We start from the raw sequence: 21236 nt of genomic DNA, 5'->3' as shown, positions 1-21236 counted from the left end.
GCATTTTATTTAATGGCACCTTTCTAGCACCCAAGGACACCGTACAATAAAAGACAATCATAAAATTAGACAAAGGAAATAAACATAAGATAAAAATAAATTAAATTAAATATTCCAATCAAGACAGGGGAAGTTTTATAAAGAAAATGCAATTTTAAACAGATGAGCTTTGAGTCTGGATTTAAATTCTGTGAGTGAGTCTGTATTCCGGAGTGCAGGTGGTAGTGAGTTCCAGAGTCGAGGAGCAGAGCGGCTGAATGCTCTGGTCTCCATAGTGACAAGACGAGCAGAGGGTACAGTTAACTGTATGTATGTATGTATTTTTATGTTATTTTAATATTTTTATCTTTAATTTCTTTTAACATTTTCCTTTTGTCTTATCTCCTTTTAATGTTTCTTTTTATTTATACTGTAAAGCACTTTGAGTTGCATGTATGTATGAAAGGTGCTATACAAATAAAGATTATTATATTATTATTATTACCATGATCTAACAAAATTTTAAGCTAAATCTTACCACTAACAAAATGTTGAGCTATAATGCACTTGGAAAACCATGTATGTAGAGACATACATGTAAGTATGTAAGCACATGTAAGTAGATATTGCAGTTGAACAGAAATATTTGGATTTTATTTACCTGCCTTGTCCCTGAAAATCTTCCATCCACAACCAGGAAATATATGAAGCAATAATGAACATCAGATGGATGCATTTACAGCTGTTTAAACAGTTTAATAGTTAAGCAACTTAAAAAAAAAAACATTTAAATGTATTTGCGTCGTGGTTCATTCAGAACTACACCCCCATCTTTCATGGCTGTTGTAAAGGCCCGGACCTGAAACAAGAATATATGACGATGCTCATTCAGTATAAAGTACATGGTGATGATTGAGGGTAAACTACAGTGGGGTGTACTCGTGTGTGGAAGGAAGTTTCATCTTCCCTGCGAGAGACTCACCGTGCTAGAGCGGAAGACCCAGGGGATCTCCCAGTAGACCACGTGGGTGACGCCAGCCTCGAGGCACCTCTGGGCCAGAACCTCACCCACAGCTTGGCACGCCGCCACACAGCGGGTGGAGCCCAGCTCTTTCTTCACCGCCCACTCTTGGGTGGAGCACGTGAGCACGGGCACGTGAGAGTCACGCGGGTACACCTTTGCAGATATGTGATGCTGGGAGCGTCTGAACACCAGTCTGGTGGGATTACGGGGGATTACAGCATCAACAGCTTAATCACAAATTTGTTCAGTTTAACAAAAATCTGTGAATCTCAATTCAGTGAGACGAGACTTTGGAGTTTTGCTTTAGAAGCACGTGATGTACAAACTGAGGTAAATAGAGCCATAGTCAATTATTGACAGGGATAAACATTACGATTCATATTCCTGTACACCACAAATACTGGAAAAATTGTGATTTCATAATTCAGTAAATGATATAAGTGAGCAACTCTGGCCCCTCCCTCTCAGATGATAAGTGGGAGGAACCATGCAGTAATAATGGGAACAATTCTGGCAAGGTGGTAAAACTGCTTAGACACCACGTAGAAAATGCGCACACACGTGCACAGAAGCACACTCACCTGTGGTAGTAGCGCCGTGAAGGCCAGACGGTACTCCAGCCTCTGTCCTTCACGGCAAGTGCCATCTGTTCCAGGTTTCTGGGGTTTCGGTTGACAAAAATCGGATTAATATTTTCATTATGGTTAACGTCCGTCTCCAGCTGGGGTGCAGTTTGACTCAGAGTCCGAGCTAAGAAGCAAGAAAGGGGAGAAGGACCAGCACACAATCATAAGGTTAAAGATGTTAAAGATGATGAATAACGCAAGTTTCACCACTTACTGTAATCAACAATGAATTGTGCAGCTGCTCACCAAGGTCTTTCATCTACTACTCCCACAGATCTAAAACAACTAACATCTAACTAAACACTAACAACCATGTGACTGAAGAACAAGCCACATGTTCTAGCTGCTCCGCTCCAAATCGTTCCATTTTTGTTTGTCCACTGTGAATTCCTCAAAAAAGGGACATCCTGGATAATCATCAGGACAAGTCAGCAAACCTAATGTCCATTTATGTGGTTAGGTCAATAAGATCAAGTTCAAAGGAGCTTGACTGGATATGAAAACAACACTAATAAGACTTCCATGTATGCCAGAAATTAACAGTGAGATGGCAGGAGCATAAAACTCACTGTATCCTAGCAGCTGTGTTCAGCGTTCTTAGTTCATTTGTTTACATTATTTTAGGTCTATAAAATCATTTTCTATTTAACAAATGCATTAAAATGTATAAACTCACCCCTTTAAATAACTTTTTATTGCTCTTTTATTGCTACATTCTGAATGCGAGAGGTTAATTAGGGCTGGAAACAACGAGTAAAACAGGTCACAGAGTCCTTATATTTTGGTCGAACAATAAAACAAAATGATTCGGGTAAAACAGCCAAGTCCATTTTACAGTCAGGGTTCATACACTTTTTTGACAATTAATTTCCATGACTTTTCCATGACTTTTCCATGACTTTCAGGCAAATTTCAATGACTATACATTCTCTAAACATATGTGTAGACATGAAAAATAAGAAAAAATCCAGGCCAAAATTCCACAGTATATCATAAATTAATGAAAAGCCACGTGGTTTAATTGAAAAAATAAACATTTACCGTATTTTCAATATCAATATACGTCGCACCTAAAAAGTTTTTTAAATGGAAAATGTTGTAGCTATAAGCCGTATCCGGGCTAAAAGTGAGTCCCCGCTTACCGACGGGTCTGGTTAACGACGGACTGGAGTTACGACCGACTTTTCGTAATTTTGCGCGGTGCGCGAAGGTGCAGTGGCAGCACAGTGGAGTGTAGTGGAGTGGTGTATAGTGTATGATAAGCTGAAGCAGCGCAGCCTCCACCGTAGCCCATCTCGACAACGCGATCGCTCTTTCTCGCGTTGTACGCACGCAGTTTTTTTCTATACTGTATTTATGATTAAAGCGTATCTAAATCTAGGGTCACGCTTAACGACGAAAACTGCTTTACGACAGACTTTTCAGTCTCTAACCCCATCGTTAACCGATTGGTTAACCACACAGTGCACATTTTGCACGTGTCCTTGTCTTTCTCAAACCACAGCTTGTATTTGTCCAACTGAAGCAGCCATTGTTGAATCGGCATTTACCAGCATTACGCTGATTTACATGTCAAAGTACAATCTACAGCTCCGTTTGGAGTCCGTCGCTAACGCAGCGAACTAACGTGTGAAGTTACGTTAGCGGTCCGTACAATGAAAAAAAGGCTATATATATATATTTCTTCCGGTTATCAGAACGACAAACATTTATTGTGTCAAGCAAATTTCCATGACTTTTCCAAAACATTTGAGTATTTTTATTTTTTCCAAAACTTATCCAGGCCTGGAAATTGCTATTTTCAAATTCCATAACTTTTCCAGGTTTTTCATGACCGTACGAACCCTGTACAGTTAAAGAGTAACATTTAAATGATGGTATGTATGTGTAATATTGTATGTCAGAGCCCACTGGAGCTCGTTAAGGACATTAATGTCCACTAAACCCCAGAGCGAGCCTGCCCTTTCTCCAGAGGACAGGAGGAAAACGACCTTACAACCACAGTGTGTGCTTGCTGCAGTCCATGACATAAAAACAGACATTATTATGATCAAAGACACGGTCATGACATAAAAACAGACATTATTACGATCAAAGACACGGTCATGACATAAAAACAGACATAATTATGCCCAGAGACACGACAATGACACAAACAGACATAATTATGCCCAGAGACACGACAATGACACAAACAGACATTATTATGCCCAGAGACACGACAATGACACAAACAGACATTATTATGCCCGAGGACACACGTTTGACGGGTGTGTGGTCTTGTCCTTACCGGAGTGTCTCCATGTCCGCCCCGCTCCGCCACCCAGCACCAGGCGAGCCGCACCACACAGCGCCTTCACCAACGACATGCTGCAACCGCTGACTTAACACATGGGCAAAAAACAAATACGTGACCAACTGTTAACGATGTAACCTTGTGGCGAATAAAAACGACAATATCATTGAATTATCACCGAATTCGCAAGCTAACGCCCTAGTTCAAATACGCGGCTGGGGGCGGCCATTTTGTGGTGGTGTTACTGTAATTATAGCCGTAGAAACCAGGCGCACTACAGACGTTCCGGGTACAGCGGCGCTTTCGGAAGAAAACGCGTCACCTTCTCTTCCTTAAGACTTACTGCAAAAATGGGAAATTAAAACTAATATATGTATATTTGCTTCCTCTGTCCGAAACGTCCCGTTTCTCTGGAAAATGTATGTACTTTACTATATATTTACGCATGGACGTAGTTTTGATTTCACAAGTGGGGGGGACACAACCTGGGGTGGCGAACTGTTAAGCGGGGGGGGGGGGGGGGGTGCTGCATGATCCTAGTGCTAGATTTGTCGCTATTTGGATATTGGTTTTTTTACCGTTAAAAAGTGGGGGGGACATGACTTTGTCACTACTTAAATATTTGGTTTTAACTGTAAAAACTGGGGGGGACCAAAACCGGCTTTTGAAAAAGTCCGTGTATTTACGTGTCTCTCTCTCTGTCGCGCGCGCGCCACTTAAAAAAAAACGGATTCAGCTCGCGCGCGTCCAGTAGAAACGTCGCGAGACTGGTTAGCCAGTTAGCTTATAACGGTTTAATGCGCTTAAATTACACACAGATTATAGCTTCACATGTCAAATAGAAATTCTATCTTTACATTTAAAATCGAGGTTATATCTTTACATATAAAAGTGAGGTTATATCTTTACACATCAAATTGATGTGAGGTGAAGATGGAGGTGTTTGTCATGAATGTGAAGGGTAAGTATTGAGGTGTCAGTCAGTCTGCTGTCAAAATAAATCCGAGGGGAGCGTTAACTAACTCTCTTTGAAAGTTCAAAGATAAATAATTAATTTTAACTTTAGGTTCAGGGCGCCACAGAAACACTAGTAGTGGGTATTATATTTTCACTTAAAGGGAAACAAACATTTACAACTAATTACCGCAGAACTGTAATAACTAAACATTATTTATCGTAATTGGTTTTATGAAATAAGTATATTCCACTGTTCCTACCTACAGTAGGAACCTGGAGCTGTTATAATTTCTTAAACCCACCAGGTGTCGCTGTTTTGTGTTAATGTTAAATGGGAAAACGGCTGTAAATAAATTCACATACAGGTATTTTCAAGATATGATAAAAAATATAATAATAAAGCAGATTGCCTGTCTGCTAACATCCAAAATACTCTTGCTAGCACACTGGAGAAATTAATTTTTTTAATGAAAAAAGTACAAATGAATCATTCAATAAATGTTTCAATAAATAGGGGTATCTGTTTCTACCTACATGCACAAACTTATTTATTCATTTTCAGTTTTTAGTCCCACGTTTAGATCTGTCTGTTTATTAGAAGCTAATGTTACACGTTTATTTTTAATACCCTTTTTTCATTTTTTTACATAACATGATTCATATCCGCGATACAGCAGGTCATGTTTATGATGTGTGTTTCTCCTGTAGGTCTCGCAGAGACGCTCTTACACAGACAAAGTAATGACAATGTGAACGACGTCATTGAGAAGCTGTTTGCTCAGGTTCTGTCCCTTGAGCAGCCCGAAAAAATACAGGATTCACAGGTGCCCACGTTATGGATAATGAATTTTGCAATACAACATTGTCTAAAAATTCACACTATGCATTGTAACAAAGATATCTGTGGCATGGACACACCACATTAAGGAAAAAGATGCCTTGAAGAAATCCAGTCTATATGTAGGTCATAGGTAATCAAATATTAACACGAAAAAGATTATCCTTTGAATTACAGCCTCCTTTCAGTAACTATCTTACTTCAATATACATTGTTTACAGTACAGATCTAAAAAATCATGACTTTTTAATAATATTTACAGACTGCACAGGAAATTCTTCCTTGACAGAAATTATTGTGTACTTTTTTCATGTACTTTAGTCCTAAGTTTACACCTCTGGCTCTGGGTTGCAGTTGTTGGTGTTGATTTTCTGATAAATAGAAGTCGTTCTATATTAGCCATCTTTATGTTTTGTTACCATTTATGTGACTGTATTGTTTTCAGTAATTTTCACACTTTTTTCACACTTGTTTTAACACCATGTCCACTTCTTCAGAACCCTTCACAGTGTGAAGCACACAGCTCAGCTCATCAGTTAACCTGTGGTTAACATGTACTTGAACCACCAAAACACTTTAGGTTTCCTCCCAGCAGGGGCGCAGATGGCACTGGGGACGGGGGGGACATGTCCCCTCCAGATTTATATTGACCCCATCCGAAATCTAGCATCTACAAGCATAAACGTATATATTGTACAGCTTGGTCCCCCTCACTTCAGAATTTACATCTGCGTCCATGCCTCCCAGTGCACCTCCTACATCCATCACTGTAGCGTGTGCTCTCTCCCACAGGACTGATGTGACACTGCGTGTACAATGAACTTCATCACAAACATCTAGTAAAACTGAAAAATACAGACACCGTGGCTTTCAATATCCTTTTTTTTTTGTTTTGTTTTTTAAAATATCCTCTATTATTTCAAACTAGCTAAACAAATGTAAATGTGAAATTACTGTTTTACTGTATCAGAAACCTAGTATATACAATATTAAGTGTAGAATGTGAATTTGCTGAATCCAGGAGTTTCATCCAAGAGTTTCATCCAGTAGTCCCATCTACGGCAGTGAAATCGAAATGTCTGCAAAATTTGATGTTGTTGTACAGCCTTTGCTGGTGGCAAACCTTGACTGAGAGATGTTTTCATAAATAAATGTTGATGAATGCCTTTTTGTCAAAACAATGCAAATCTATTCTGAAACTATGGCCATGGTATTTAGTGTGAAAACAAAGAATAAACTGTAATATAATAAACGATATCATTTAAATACTATATCTATATCTACCGGTATATATATATATATATATATATATATATATATATATATATATATATATATATATATATATATATATATATATATATATATATACACACACACACATACACAAGCACACACACACACACACACACACACACACACACACACACACACACACACTAAATTCTAAAAAACATTTCTGTTTTGTGTTTGTAGGTTGAAGAAATTGCTATTCAGTTATGGAACTGGGCTGTGACCAAAAATGTTGGTTCAGCTATCAATGAGCAACAAAAAGCCAGAGGTTAGGTCCTGTCATCATCTCCCATGACTCTCCAGCACTTAACACTCGCCTGTGCACCAACATATCATGTCCACTAATGGGTTATGTCCTCACCATACACACCGTGGCTTGACGTCATGGGTTATGTCCTCACCATACACACCGTGGCTTGACGTCATGGGTTATGTCCTCACCATACACGCCGTGGCTTGACGTCATGGGTTATGTCTTCACCATACACGCCGTGGCTTGACGTCATGGGTTATGTCTTCACCATACACACCGTGGCTTGATGTCATGGGTTATGTCTTCACCATACACACCGTGGCTTGACATCATGGGTTATGTCCTCACCATACAGGCCGTAGCTTGACGTCATGGGTTATGTCCTCACCATACAGGTCATGGCTTGATGTTAGATGTTTCCATAGGTTTTACCCTCAGCTGTGTGCTCTTCGTGTGTGTTTCAGTACGCCATGTGGCATGCAGACTCCTGTATTTATGTGAACCTGTGAGCCCATCAGAAAATGCCATTCGCAAGCAGATTTTGGTTTGTCCTCTTGCTACATTTCTCTTTGTGCAGTTTCTTCTCTTGTCTTTCTAAATAAAGCTCATTTTGTATTTTGTCTTATTTTGCAATGCAGACGCTGTTATTTTGTGTGCTGACGTCTCCCTTGTGGTCTGTTCTGGCTGTAGTAGACTGTTGTGAACAGTGAGTTGTGTGTTTTACAGATGGCCAGTAAGACAGGGAGAACATGGCTGGACTGCAAACACCCCGAGCTGGCTGATGATTTTCTGAGTCGTGCTGTAAATGTAAGTGTGTGTGTAGAAGTTGCGGATGCTTACAGAGTGGAAACGTTCAGAAATGGTTTACATAGAAACGAAGTCTAAGCCTATAAATTCAGTAAACTATCAGTGTCTGGGTTTTCCTTCTTCACCTAAATAGCAATGCGTATGTGTTGCTATGCTTATGTCATGATAATGCCATGTTTAAATAGGATATTGCTGACCTAAATATGTCATTATTGCTGATGCAGTAATAATGCGTTGTGTGATTTCACAGAGCCTGGAGACTCTTTACTGCAAACTAACATCTCAGGGAGATGGAGATGCTGATAACAACATCCCCAAAGGAGACGTGGAGAAAGATCTGCTGCGGGTGCTGTCTTATCAAGCTGAATCGGTGAGCACAGACAGATTGTACCTCATATCTGCATAGGACACTCTGTTGAAAACATATTGCAGTCAGTATGCAGTGAGTCTAATTATCCTAGGGGAGAATCCCTAACGAATAAGTAGCTAAAGGAAACAGGAGGCCTTCAATAAAAGGGTGGTGTGTTGCCCTTGCAGGCAGTTGCTCAAGATAACCACCAGGAGGCAGTGTCCTGTATGCAGCGATGTAAAGAGATACTTCTAAGGCTTCCCAAGGAGGTGTGCTGCCACTACCTGCACCTTGAATACCTTTAAAGTACTGCATATTGGTCATTTATAATATTTTGAAGAAAAAATGTCTTTTAGACTGGCTATCTGTCCCTCATTTGCTATAACTTTGGTGTGGATACATACAATAAAAAGAAGCATGAGGAAAGTTCATTTTGGCTCAGGTAAGACTGCACTGTAAATGTGCTGATCAATACACAGAGAATAATACTGCAGTATATGAGCAGTACAAAGGAACAGGATCAGGTCATTGTGGAACTGCTAGTAATAATAGTCTATTATATGTAATAGTTAAACATACTGGCTAATCTGCTGTTTTGCTTTGATGTGCAGTCAGAGCTACGATATAGGGAGGATGAATGTGCAGTTCTCTCCAGGGCAGGACATGCAGGTAGGGACTTCTGTGGCCTGTTGAGTTGACATTTCTGCTCCTCCTTTCGGATTGTTAATTGTGTGTTTTGTTTGTTTTTATGGAAACATATTCTTTTACTAGGCCAAAGTCTTAAGACTTCTTGCTACAGTTTATATGGAGTTAGACTGTCATAAGTACCAGGATAAAGCTCTTCATGCTGTTAGCCTGGCCAATAAGGTATAATAAGTTATTCAGAGTTTGTAAATGATATTCATTCATTCATTCATTCATTCATTCATTCATTCATTCATTCATAATTTAAAGACCTTTGGATGCCTCACATTAGGTTGTGTGTGTTGACAGGAAAGCCCACACCAAGCAGGGTTTTATCTGAAGATTCGCATTATGCTGAAGACCAGAAAACCAGATGAAGCTGTCAGATCTGGTGAGTCACAAACCTTTTTTGAATAAGCGTTTTTCTGACCTGGGTGTGTGTGTGTCTGACCGAATGCAGATAAGGCTAACTCAGCTGTCCCGTTTCTCTTTGACCTGCCTACTGTCTCTGATAGGGCTGACAGAACTGCTGGACTCGCAGGTTCCTCTTCATGTGTGTCTGAGCACAGCTAAACTGCTAATGGCAGAAGATAGGTTATAACTTAGAACATTAAATGTTCTGTTGTACATTGTGCGTGTAATAACGTTTCTTGGCGTGTGTGCTGTTGTCATATTGAGCCACAAGAGGGGTCATCATGTGTTCTCAGAGAAGCCCTGGCGTTTGAGTTTCTGAAGAAGGTGAGTGAGAGGTTCCAGCGTTCTCCTGAGCTGGGGGACGTGCTCCTGCTTCACATCAGGATGTTGCTGCAGAGCGGCAGAGAGCTTCTGGGCCAGCAGAAGGTCGAGGATGCGATCACGGGTACGGCCAATGAACGAGCTTGAGATCCAGTCACTGCTACCCTCAGCTAAGTGGGTGTGACACAGTACCACACTAGGACGCTCATAACGGGTAGTGGGAGAGGTGCTCACACACCTGTCTGGCCCAGGTGATGTAGAACATTCAGGTGTAATTGGTTAGACTGTGAAATGTTGAGCAGCCAGTTGAATGTACTTGTCTGATTACTGTTCAGGACATTACACAGGAAGTCAGTTATCACCACAAACTCTGATCTCCTTCCATTTACTACTGTGGGATAAAGCGTCTAAAAACTTTGAGGTATTAATTGTCCTCAGTTTGCTACACTCAGAGGTATTTCTTCTTTTTATTAGTATTACAAAAAGGACATTTTTGCCCAGGCTAAGAACTATTCTGAGGCTCTGCAGTGGTACAACTACTCTCTGAGCTTTTACAAGGCAGGTAATGTTGATACAAACCTGGCCAAACTTCAGAGGAATAGAGCTTCCTGCTTTCTCCATCTGCAGCAACTAGACAAGGTAGAGTACTGTTCCACCATACAATACTCTCACCTTACACATCTAGACAAGGTAGAGTACTGTTCCACCATACAATACTCTCACCTTACACATCTAGACAAGGTAGAGTACTGTTCCACCATACAATACACTCACCATACACATCTAGACAAAGTAGAGTACTGTTACACCATACAATACACTCACCTTACACATCTAGATAAGGTAGAGTACTGTTACACCATACAATACACTCACCTTACACATCTAGATAAGGTAGAGTACTGTTCCTCCATTCAATATACTCACCTTACACATCTAGACAAGGTAGAGTACTGTTACACCATACAATACACTCACCTTACACATCTAGACAAGGTGGAGTACTGTTCCACCATACAATACTCTCACCTTACACATCTAGACAAGGTAGAGTACTGTTCCACCATACAATACTCTCACCTTACACATCTAGACAAGGTAGAGTACTGTTACACCATACAATACACTCACCTTACACATCTAGACAAGGTGGAGTACTGTTCCACCATACAATACACTCACCTTACACATCTAGACAAGGTAGAGTACTGTTACACCATACAATACACTCACCTTACACATCTAGACAAGGTGGAGTACTGTTCCACCATACAATACACTCACCTTACACATCTAGATAAGGTAGAGTACTGTTACACCATACAATACTCTCACCTTACACATCTAGACAAGGTAGAGTACTGTTACACCATACAATATTCTCACCTTACACATCTAGACAAGGTAGAGTACTGTTCCACCATACAATACACTCACCTTACACATCTAGACAAGGTAGAGTACTGTTCCTCCATTCAATATACTCACCTTACACATCTAGACAAGGTAGAGTACTGTTACACCATACAATACACTCACCTTACACATCTAGATAAGGTAGAGGACTGTTACACCATACAATACTCTCACCTTACACATCTAGACAAGGTAGAGTACTGTTCCACCATACAATACTCTCACCTTACACACCTAGACAAGGTAGAGTACTGTTCCACCATACAATACACTCACCTTACACATCTAGATAAGGTACTGTACTGTTCTGTTCAAGGTACTGTACTGTTTCACCATACAAGACAAATTTCATAGTAATAGTTAGTCATTGTTTTTATTTTAGGCTAAGGAAGCTATTTCAGAGGCAGCCAGGTGTGATCCAGACAGCCTCTTTACACAGTTTAGTATCTACAAGATTGCAGTTTTGGAGAATGATGTTGAGAAGGGTCAGTGACGTTTGTACAGTGTAACATCTCAATTATGTGTACACGACTGTAGCTCATTCTCATGAAAAAAACAAACCTATTAACCATCACAAGCAAGTTTGTGGTGACGGTGTGGTTGATGGGCCCTCAGCCGCGGACGCTGTGAGGCGCATGGGTGTCCTGGTCCAGACTCCTGTGTCCAGTGAAGACAGGCTGCTGCTACGTGAGCACGCAGCGGTGAATGTTCTCAGCCTAGCTGCTCAGATTGCCCTGGAGGTGAGTGGGAACCCTGCACATGCACAGTGTGTTTATTTAGCTACACAATATAGCTGCACTTACACACTACCAGCCCACTTTTGGTCTGTATGTTAATTGGTTGATGATAACTTGTCTTGTTTCCTGTGGCCTTGATCCTGAAAACATTTGACTGTGTATATGAATACAAACATCTGAGTTTATACTCATTAAGTGTTTGTGGCCTGTGGTACAGTCACATGACTGTAGAGAACAATACGGGTGTGTGGGGTGTTGGATTGATAACAGCTGACTGTAAATGTATGGTGGCCCATTAGGTACATCTGTAAAGTAGGTGTACCTAGTTTAAAGTGATTCATTCATTGAATTTCCCCTATTGTTTCTGACAACAGCATTGCTTGTTATCTTACCAATGTTATGAATGCTGAGTGCTAAGCAGTTGTTGGATAACAGTGGCTCTGTTCCAGTATGTTCCAGTATGTTCCAGTATGTTCTAGTATGTTCCAGTATGTTCTAGTATGTTCCAGTATGTTCCAGTATGTTCCAGTATGTTCTAGTATGTTCTAGTATGTTCCAGTATGTTCCAGTATGTTCCAGTATGTTCTAGTATGTTCCAGTATGTTCCAGTATGTTCCAGTATGTTCTAGTATGTTCTAGTATGTTCCAGTATGTTCCAGTATGTTCTAGTATGTTCTAGTATGTTCTAGTATGTTCCAGTATGTTCCAGTATGTTCCAGTATGTTCCAGTATGTTCAAGCATCTTTGTCCCCTGCAGAATGAGCAGCAGGAGACAGCAGTTAAAGCTTTAGAGAGTCTGTGTGAACACTCACAAGATGTAACACAAGTGCTCCGCGCCCTCAGGTGACCACACACACACACACACACACACTTCTAATCTTGACACTTTTCTTGCATGTTCTACTGTTGAAGTGTACACACAATGTTTTGCCATAGCAGAGAATGTTCAGCATACATTGCAGTGCATTTTGAACCCCAGAGCTCAAACCACCTTTTCTCAGGTGTTTAGTTCGACTTGTGCTTTCAGTAATGGACAACAACAGTGAAGAAAACAGGTTCGTGTATGTCTGCTGTCTGCCTCTGATAGAGTGTCCCTGTCATAGATTTCCCTCCATCATAAAGGATGAGTGTGTGTGTGTGTGTGTGTGTGTGTGTGTGTAGCAACGCTGCTGTTGATGTTTACACACGCTTCCTCTCCACTGTCACAGGGATGTCCATTTAGATGTGCTCTTATCTTACCTGAAGAGAGGTAGGTGTGACTGGAACTATTAGTGTAACTGTGAGTGTCGCACTAATTGTGTGTGTGTGTATAACATCTGATTTATCTGTGTCTGTATGTCCAGCACTCCAGACTTTGTCCCAGCAGAACTCCGTGCCTGGCCAAGTGTGTGCTGGGTACTCTGAGGAAGCTAGCTGGTTCAGAAGGATAGGTGTGCAGTTCCCACACGCCCTCACCTGAACTCGTCTGACGTCAGATTGGCGTTGAGTGACTGTGTGCTCCACGCTGTCTCATGGTCTTATTATTGTTACCTCTGCAGCCTGGAACACGGCCCTGCAGTGCCACAGCTCCACTGTGAGGATGAAAGAGCTCTTAATCCTGTGCTATCAGGTCAGTTCACATAGCAGACAGTACATCAACCACTAAGAGATAGTGCACTTCCATTAGACCTGGAGCGCTGATGAACATTCACTACATACAGACATTTGCTTGAATCGTGTACCTTAGTTGTAAAGAGACACTCATGTTCTTGTGTGCCTCTTGGGGTCCAGCTGTCACTGTCGTGTGTCCCAGACAAGGGAGTGTTGATGGGGCAGAAGACATGTCTGCTGATGGCTGCTGCTGCTTGTTTAGACCTTTCCAGAAAGTCTCCCGAGTCTGAGCAACAGGTAGATATACTGCAGAATAGAAATGCATTAAATCTTTTTAGCTGTTTAATATCAACTGAAAGTTTTAAAGGCAACCCCCCCACATACACACAAAAACTTTTAACAACCAACTTACAAACTAAACAGATTTAAAGTGATTTTAAAGTACCTGTATTTTGTTGATATGTACCTATATGTGTAGTCAACCTTTTTACCATTCGGTTAGCACTTTGTGCAGTTACCTAAATGATCCATAAGAAGGTCCAGAATAATACCTAAATCAGAATATTAGCTAAATCAGAATATTACCTAAATTAGAATATTACCTAAATCAGAATATTAGCTATATCAGAATATTACCTAAATTAGAATATTAGCTAAATCAGAATATAACCTAAATTAGAATATCACTTAAATTAGAATATTACCTAAATCAGAATATTACTTAAATCAGCTAAATCTGCCATGTGTTTCAGACAGAGATCTTAACGCAGGCTTTAGAACACATTCAGATCTGCTGGGACATATGGAAGACTTTAAAAGCTTCAGGTACCTTATCTTGTAATATTTGCAAAGGTGTATATATAGGTTGTGTACATTATCTGATATTGAATGTTGCTGCATTTCATGGAATATGCGTATGAGCACAAATATCATAAATGCACCAAACAAATGTTATTTCATTTGTTCTTTAGATGACTACTCCAGAGACCCAACTGACATCTTGTTACTTCTGTATGAGTTTGAAGCTCGTGCCAAGTTAAGCGACCCCAAGCTTGAGTGTGTGCTCGAGTCTGTCCTACAGCTCCACAACCTTGACACCAAACTGCTGGAGACAATTGCAGGTTAAATTCGTATAAGTATTAACATAATTGTCCATTTCAGCATACATACATCTGTTTTACATTTTTAGCTATGGAAAATGCCAGTAAATGTTGGTGTGATGAGAGGGTATAGTGGTTATGGGAGACGCTCTATAGTAGTTATGAGAGACGCTCTATAGTGGTTATGCGAGGCGCTCTATAGTGGTTATGGGAGACGCTCTATAGTGGATGAGAGGCGCTCTATAGTGGTTATGAGAGACGCTCTATAGTGGTTATGCGAGGCGCTCTATAGTGGTTATGGGAGACGCTCTATAGTGGATGAGAGGCGCTCTATAGTGGTTATGAGAGACGCTCTATAGTGGTTATGGGAGACGCTCTATAGTGGTTATGGGAAACGCTCTATAGTGGATACAAGAGGCGCTCTATAGTGGTTATGAGAGACGCTCTATAGTGGATGAGAGACGCTCTATAGTAGTTATGAGAGGCGCTCTATAGTGGTTATGAGAGACGCTCTATAGTGGTTATGAGAGACGCTCTATAGTGGTTATGAGAGACGCTCTATAGTGGTTATGGGAGACGCTCTATAGTGGATATGAGAGACGCCCTATAGTGGTTATGGGAGACGCTCTATAGTGGTTATGAGAGACGCTCTATAGTGGTTATGGGAGACGCTCTATAGTGGTTATGGGAGACGCTCTATAGTGGTTATGAGAGACGCCCTATAGTGGTTATGGGAGACGCTCTATAGTGGTTATGAGAGACGCTCTATAGTGGTTATGGGAGACGCTCTATAGTGGTTATGGGAGACGCTCTATAGTGGTTATGAGAGATCTCCTCTGTGTGCAGCTCTAGCTATGGAGCCCCCAGCTCACTTCCCTGTGCTGTGTAAGAAAGCTCTGCGAGTCGCTCTCACTCTACACAAGCGAAACTCACCGGCAGACTGGTCACGCTGCATGTAAGACTAATACTTGATGCTTTCATATATACTATAGTGTCTGTAAACAAGCTATCATAATAATGACAGTTAAAAATCTTTTTGAGCTTTGTAATATTTGTGTGTGTGTGTGTGTGTGTGTGTGTGACCTAACAGTGACTGTGTGCACAGTTTGATCCAGTTGTCTCTGCCCAGCGGGGTGTGTGAGGTAGAGCCCCGCGTATTGGAGGAAGTGTGGGGTTACTATGAAGAGGCCTTGTCCATCATTGCTGCCGCAGTGAGTTAGCTAGCATGAGTCAGGAGCTATCACACATGATCCACTGTGACTCAACCCCACAATTATCCCCGTCTCCTGTTACTACACCCCCCTTTTAGCTACACTTCAGTCAGCAGATGCTCCATTCACCAAACTCTTCCTGCCAATTTGCACGCTAAATTGAAAATCTTCTTTATAGCCGTTGTCTTATGGAATATTATAAAGAGAATGTAAAGGTGCCATTATTGTGAAGACGGTAACATCAGTGATGGTATTTAGCAGTGGTTCTCTGTCCCTGCGGAAAACACATATGGGTTGATTTTTACTTTTTCAAAATAGCTCTAAAAGCAAATGAATGTGGCTGGAGATTCATGTAGACTCTGAAACTGTAATCAAGACATCGCAAGTAATCTGACTGGTTGTGGTGTGCTTGAACAAATATTTGAAAATGGAGGAGCCCTGAAACAAGTGCTTGTTCTAGTACTCTTCCTCTGTGTCCATTAGATTTCATAGTGGGCCAGTCGAGCTGTTCTTTCCTTCATTCATGGTTGTGCCCTCCAGCCCGCGGACGTTCCTGAAGTCGAGATGCTGTGGCTGTTGACCAGGGCGTGGAACACGGGTATTCTGCTCTACAGCCTGGCACAGTACCCTGAGGCAGAGAGGTGGTGCAGCCTGGCAATGAGCTTCCTGCGTTACCTTGGCTCCCTACAGGACAGCTATCAGACCCAGGTACAACCACTATCAGACCCAACTATCAGACCCAGGTACAAACGCCATCAGACCCAACTATCAGACCCAGAAATAAACGCCATCAGACCCAACTATCAGACCCAGGTACAAACGCCATCAGACCCAACTATCAGACCCAGGAATAAATGCCATCAGACCCAACTATCAGACCCAGGTACAAACGCCATCAGACCCAACTATCAGACCCAGGAATAAATGCCATCAGACCCAACTATCAGACCCATGTATAAATGCCATCAGACCCAACTATCAGACCCATGTATAAACGCCATCAGACCCAGGTACAAACGCCATCAGACCCAGGTATAAATGCCATCAGACCCAACTATCAGACCCAGGTACAAACACCATCAGACCCAAATATTAGACCCAGGTATAGACGCCATCAGACCCTGGTACAAACACCATGAGACCCAACTATCAGACCCAGGTATAAACGCCATCAGACCCAACAATCAGACCCATGTATAAACGCCATCAGACCCAGGTACAAACGCCATCAGACCCAGGTATAAATGCCATCAGACCCAACTATCAGACCCAGGTACAAACACCATCAGACCCAACTATCAGACCCAATGTATAAACTATATACCCAACTATCAGACTAAGGTACAGTCGCCATCAGATCCCGGTATAATCACTATCAGACTGAGGTACAATCTCTATCAGACCCTGGTATAAATGCCATCAGACCCAACTATCAGACCCTGGTATCATTGGAGTGAAAGCACACAGTGTAAGGAGAGGGTGCAAATGGAACAGCAGCTGTAAGCAAAATCTTACATTCCACACCCTTATATTTCACGCTTTCCTTTTCCAGGTGTAGGTGTACAAGCTAGTGTCTGTACAGGCAGGTGTGTGAGATACTGTCTGTACTCTGGTTGGTCTTCACTAGTGTCTGTACAGGCAGGTGTGTGAGATACTGTCTGTACTCTGGTTGGTCTTCACTAGTGTCTGTACAGGCAGGTGTGAGAGACAACTGTCTGTACTCTGGTTGGTTTTCGAGGGAGAGATTTAAAATGGTTGACAATGGGAAATGAGAAAAGGATCAACTTGGTGTCAAACCAAGGACAGATTGCATTTCTGTGCATTGTGGCAACATTAATTGTGAAATATGTTGTTTTCAGATGTCTGCTCTGTACAGTGAGGTGCTGGACAGGCTAGACAAAGCCAAGATGAATCTCTCGATGGAGGAGTGAATGCTGGCCACAGAATGTCCCATAAAACGTGAGCATTTGTTAGAGGAATTACGTTTGATTCAGAAATACATATTTTCAAAAACTAGGATTGAGAGTTCTGCATTCTGCCTTTTTAGGTGATGCGAAATGGAAAAAACCCACATTCAACTCTGAACAGAACCACAGATTTTATTATTTCCAAACAAATAAACTCTTGTCCAGTCCAAAAGAAAAAAGAACCAAAAATGAATAATCCAAACAAAAGAAAAGGGGGGATGCAGGACTGTGTTCCCTTCTGAGCAGGACTATGTGAGTCCCGCGTGTCCTGGTTCTACCACAGTCACAGGGGGGCGCTGCTGTACAGAGGGCTCATGTTTGTAAGCACTTACTGCATGTTGCTCCCACAAACTAATCAACCAAAAGAATAAACCATGATCCTTGGGCCACACCATTAAACACGTTTTCATCACCTTTCTGCCGCACACACCGCCAACCTCACCAGTACACACAGAGCCAATCAGAATCAGTGGAAGATTCAGCAACCGCAATAGAAAGAGAACAATGAATGAAAATTCTTTGGGCTTTACTGACATGGCTGACTGACACCAGACATATTAACAGTCAGCTGTAGTTGTTTTTTTCCTGTTTCCTTTAAACTCAACACCAGAGATGAGTCACTAATGAGTTAATGAGTTATGCTCCTGGATTACTTTAGTATTTCCCTACAGGTGGCTGTCTGCATCTCGATTTTCATATATGTATGTGTGTGTGTGTGCGCGTGTGCCTGTGTATTATATATATAATACACAGGCGCACACACACAAGTTTGTATTACTTTTTACAATTTCATAATCTATACACTCAGACAAATCCACAAGATATCACAAGTAGACAGGCCCTAGTTTAGGGAAGTCAATTCCCAACTGACTAGAAAATGTGTTCTGATAGGCAGCTGAAGACTTTTGTCTACAGAGAAATACCCACATTACAGCACATTTGTATGGAAATAAATCTCAGAATAATTCAAAATGTACTTACCTGACATTTGTGATCTATAAAACATTTGTCCCAGTTGTTTCACACATGCATGAAGCACAAGTGAGGGGTTTATTTACATTTGACAGCTATCACACCCTTTGAAACAGTCTGTAAGCAGTTTATAAATGGCTCTGTTCCCTTCGATTATTCCCTGAACTCTGGTTTGACACAGGTATGACAGCTGGGTTAATGGAGGTGTCTGGCAGGTGGGAACACCTGCTCAGTAAATGCCTGCAGTTACAGGAGCTGGAGTGTAGACAGCACAGCAATTTCATCACTTCCTGTGGGCACAGATGATGATGCTGGTCTGGTTGTTCATCCTCTTCAAAGCAGTGATGGGGTAAAGGTCTTGGGGGCAGGGAGAGGGGCCCACAGTGCCGTGTCAGTCAGCACAGGTCCCTCCTCTACATGGCACAGAGCCACAAGTTCCACACTGCAGGCAGGCCAGTCCCCTTCCACTGAGAGCAGACGCCACAGATAGTGCTCAAATGAAACGTAGGGGAAATCCGGCCAATTCTTGAGTATTTGTTAGTTTGCCTGGGCGCCCAGAGGAGCATAGCTTCATTCCCCTTTGAGTGAATATTCTAGCGACTTGAATCGTTTTCCATCGCAAGGTGATTGCTGCTATTCATCTGCTCATGGATTATATTCTGACATTCCTGAGCTTACACTCACCCTCACATCAACACAGTAGAGTAACGTCAGCCCAGAAATGAAAGGAAATCAAAGGTATTTAAAAAGAATTACAAAACAATGTATTTAATCAAAGGATCGTTGAGTTCTAGGGATTCTGGGCCATTTCAGGCTCTACCGACTTTTTAATATTGAGAAGGACATCCAATACAATTATTGTTTTGATTCTACCCGTTTTGAGGCCGTCTGCTCAGACAGCTTACAGGACAGTACCATATTACCCATATTATCAGTCTGAAGAGAAGAGTGGCGGAAGGCAGAGGAAGTGCATGTGGGCAGTCTGCTGCTCAACACTTCAGGGGAGCCTTGGATGCCAAAATTGTATTTCAGAAATCAGTCTATTAAGACAAAAGAGAAGTAATGAGGGGGAATGGACTTCACAGAGGTAAGACAAGTCTATTGCACTCAAGTTAGGCCTCCAATAAGTAGTAGAAGAGTCTTCCATTAAGCACTGGTCAGTTAAGTAATTTGTAGCTTCCCCTCCTCAATTGACTGAAATTCTAATGAATTTTCATTCTAAGGCAGTTTGGTGTTGTGCAGAGAGCCCAGTTACACCCCTCTACCCCCATCTGTAATATAGAGCAGCTAAAAACCACAAGAACACAAAAACCCAAAGACAAATAAATGAACTCTAACAGCCCTCCAAATAGACAATTCTAGTGAAGTGTAAAATGTGTACCGTAGTATTTAATAATATGTTGTAAAATCTCTCCATAGGATGTTAATTTACTATGTGATTTCAGTAATATAAATGTATAGATTCATTCCATTTGTTCTGCCTTCAGTGGCCTTCTTACTAACTGCGCTAGACAAATGGCTGTCAGCAGACAACCAAAAGACGAGCTGCATTACGATTACTGAAGACCACCAGTTTCCTCTCTGAATTTCTATAAACATGATCAACAATGCCATGAACAGTACCATCAGCAGGTTTGATCTGTGTTTTTAGTCCTTGTAGAAAACCTTGTTGGTCTTTACTCAGCATCTTCCTCTATTTTTCTTTATAATGTAACAACAAACATATACAGGGTTCTGGCTCTTCAGTTCATCTCCAAACTCAAGGAATATCTAAAAAAAATTCCCAGACCCCACTCCTCTGGAGATAATCCCAGACTCCACTCCTGTCTGGAGATAATCCCAGACCCCACTCCTCTGTCTGGAGATAATCCCAGACCCCACTCCTCTGTCTGGAGATAATCCCAGACCCCACTCCTCTGTCTGGAGATAATCCCAGACCCCACTCCTCTGTCTGGAGATATTCTCCCCCAAGTCCAGCCCAACAGAGAACTCATTTTCCCTTTTGTTTTACTTGACAAAAAAATCATTTGGAACGGCATTTCCAGTCTTGGATGGATTTGCTGAGAAACTCATGCAGGGTTGTGCACAGTCACAGTAATGGTGATAAGACTTCTTTTCATTTGAGAGTAACATAATGGTGACACTAAAACTCGATATGAAACATATCAGTAGAAAGGAAGGAGAAGACTTGGGTTGGACCAGGGCCAGGTTGACCACGCTGCTCCGCACACGTGCAGAGGAACGAAGACTGAGAGCTCAGAGCTTCTCTGAGGAAGGGATCCAGATGTACGGCCCTGACTGCTCCTCGATGACCATCTTGATCTTACTGTAGATCTCTTCTAGAGAGTCACCCTGGACTATGGCTGTGAAGAGACATTCAACATTTGATGGACATTAGCAAA

General features: G+C 41.6%; 3 protein-coding genes across 13 annotated transcripts in view; 1 reads left to right on the top strand and 2 right to left on the bottom strand.

The window, feature by feature from the left end:
* Nucleotides 1-720: 720 nt before the first annotated feature.
* mrpl18 (mitochondrial ribosomal protein L18) lies at nt 721-4243 on the bottom strand. Its single transcript, XM_077021008.1, has 5 exons — nt 4104-4243; nt 3920-4012; nt 1585-1753; nt 962-1196; nt 721-838 (listed from the first exon to the last, which is right to left on the bottom strand). The coding sequence occupies exons 2-5, from the start codon at nt 3996-3998 to the stop codon at nt 767-769; spliced, it is 555 nt and encodes a 184-aa protein (XP_076877123.1). The 5' UTR covers nt 3999-4012; nt 4104-4243; the 3' UTR covers nt 721-766.
* On the top strand, nt 4218-19571 carry tex11 (testis expressed 11). 4 transcript variants are annotated; one of them, XM_077020999.1, is made up of 30 exons: nt 4218-4344; nt 5591-5706; nt 7197-7281; nt 7731-7810; nt 7993-8073; nt 8324-8443; nt 8611-8691; nt 8779-8864; nt 9034-9091; nt 9194-9289; nt 9416-9497; nt 9622-9700; nt 9814-9965; nt 10177-10262; nt 10343-10480; nt 11640-11742; nt 11873-11997; nt 12752-12837; nt 12996-13049; nt 13203-13243; nt 13338-13424; nt 13533-13603; nt 13765-13881; nt 14337-14409; nt 14556-14705; nt 15531-15639; nt 15775-15895; nt 16436-16603; nt 17755-17854; nt 17943-19571. In XM_077020999.1, exons 5-29 carry the CDS (start codon nt 7993-7995, stop codon nt 17824-17826), a joined length of 2436 nt encoding a protein of 811 aa, XP_076877114.1. In that variant the 5' UTR covers nt 4218-4344; nt 5591-5706; nt 7197-7281; nt 7731-7810; the 3' UTR covers nt 17827-17854; nt 17943-19571. The 4 variants fall into 4 exon arrangements, with proteins under 4 accessions (XP_076877114.1, XP_076877112.1, XP_076877113.1 ...); XM_077020997.1 differs by lacking the exon at nt 4218-4344 and adding an exon at nt 4658-4886 and having other exon boundaries at nt 15790-15895; XM_077020996.1 differs by lacking the exon at nt 4218-4344 and adding an exon at nt 4660-4886.
* Nucleotides 17979-21236, bottom strand: part of dlg3 (discs, large homolog 3 (Drosophila)) — a 75004-nt gene continuing 71746 nt past the window's right edge. For all 8 annotated transcript variants that reach the window (XM_077021002.1, XM_077021003.1, XM_077021006.1 and 5 more), the window contains one exon: nt 17979-21197. In XM_077021002.1, the coding sequence (XP_076877117.1) occupies nt 21091-21197 (107 nt within the window). In that variant the 3' untranslated portion in view covers nt 17979-21090. The remainder of the gene's footprint in view (nt 21198-21236) is intronic.

Source organism: Brachyhypopomus gauderio, chromosome 11 (assembly GCF_052324685.1).
Source record: "Brachyhypopomus gauderio isolate BG-103 chromosome 11, BGAUD_0.2, whole genome shotgun sequence".
NCBI classification, from domain to species: Eukaryota; Metazoa; Chordata; class Actinopteri; order Gymnotiformes; family Hypopomidae; genus Brachyhypopomus; species Brachyhypopomus gauderio.
Note: the sequence above shows the minus strand (reverse complement) of the source record. Positions and strands in the feature narration are given on the sequence as shown.

What these genes read in the sequence shown, in the direction of transcription:
- mrpl18 (XM_077021008.1), bottom strand. Translation starts at nt 3,998, where the DNA reads ATGTCGTTGGTGAAGGCGCTGTGTGGTGCGGCTCGCCTGGTGCTGGGT. An exon ending in GCGGACATGGAGACACTCCG is followed by an intron (nt 1,754 to 3,919) that starts GTAAGGACAAGA and finishes CTTGCTTCTTAG; the next exon opens with CTCGGACTCTGAGTCAAACT. An exon ending in GGGTCTTCCGCTCTAGCACG is followed by an intron (nt 839 to 961) that starts GTGAGTCTCTCG and finishes TTCTTGTTTCAG; the next exon opens with GTCCGGGCCTTTACAACAGC.
- tex11 (XM_077020996.1), top strand. Translation starts at nt 4,859, where the DNA reads ATGGAGGTGTTTGTCATGAATGTGAAGG. An exon ending in AGATGAAGCTGTCAGATCTG is followed by an intron (nt 9,498 to 9,621) that starts GTGAGTCACAAA and finishes TGTCTCTGATAG; the next exon opens with GGCTGACAGAACTGCTGGAC. An exon ending in ATCTGCAGCAACTAGACAAG is followed by an intron (nt 10,481 to 11,639) that starts GTAGAGTACTGT and finishes TTTTTATTTTAG; the next exon opens with GCTAAGGAAGCTATTTCAGA.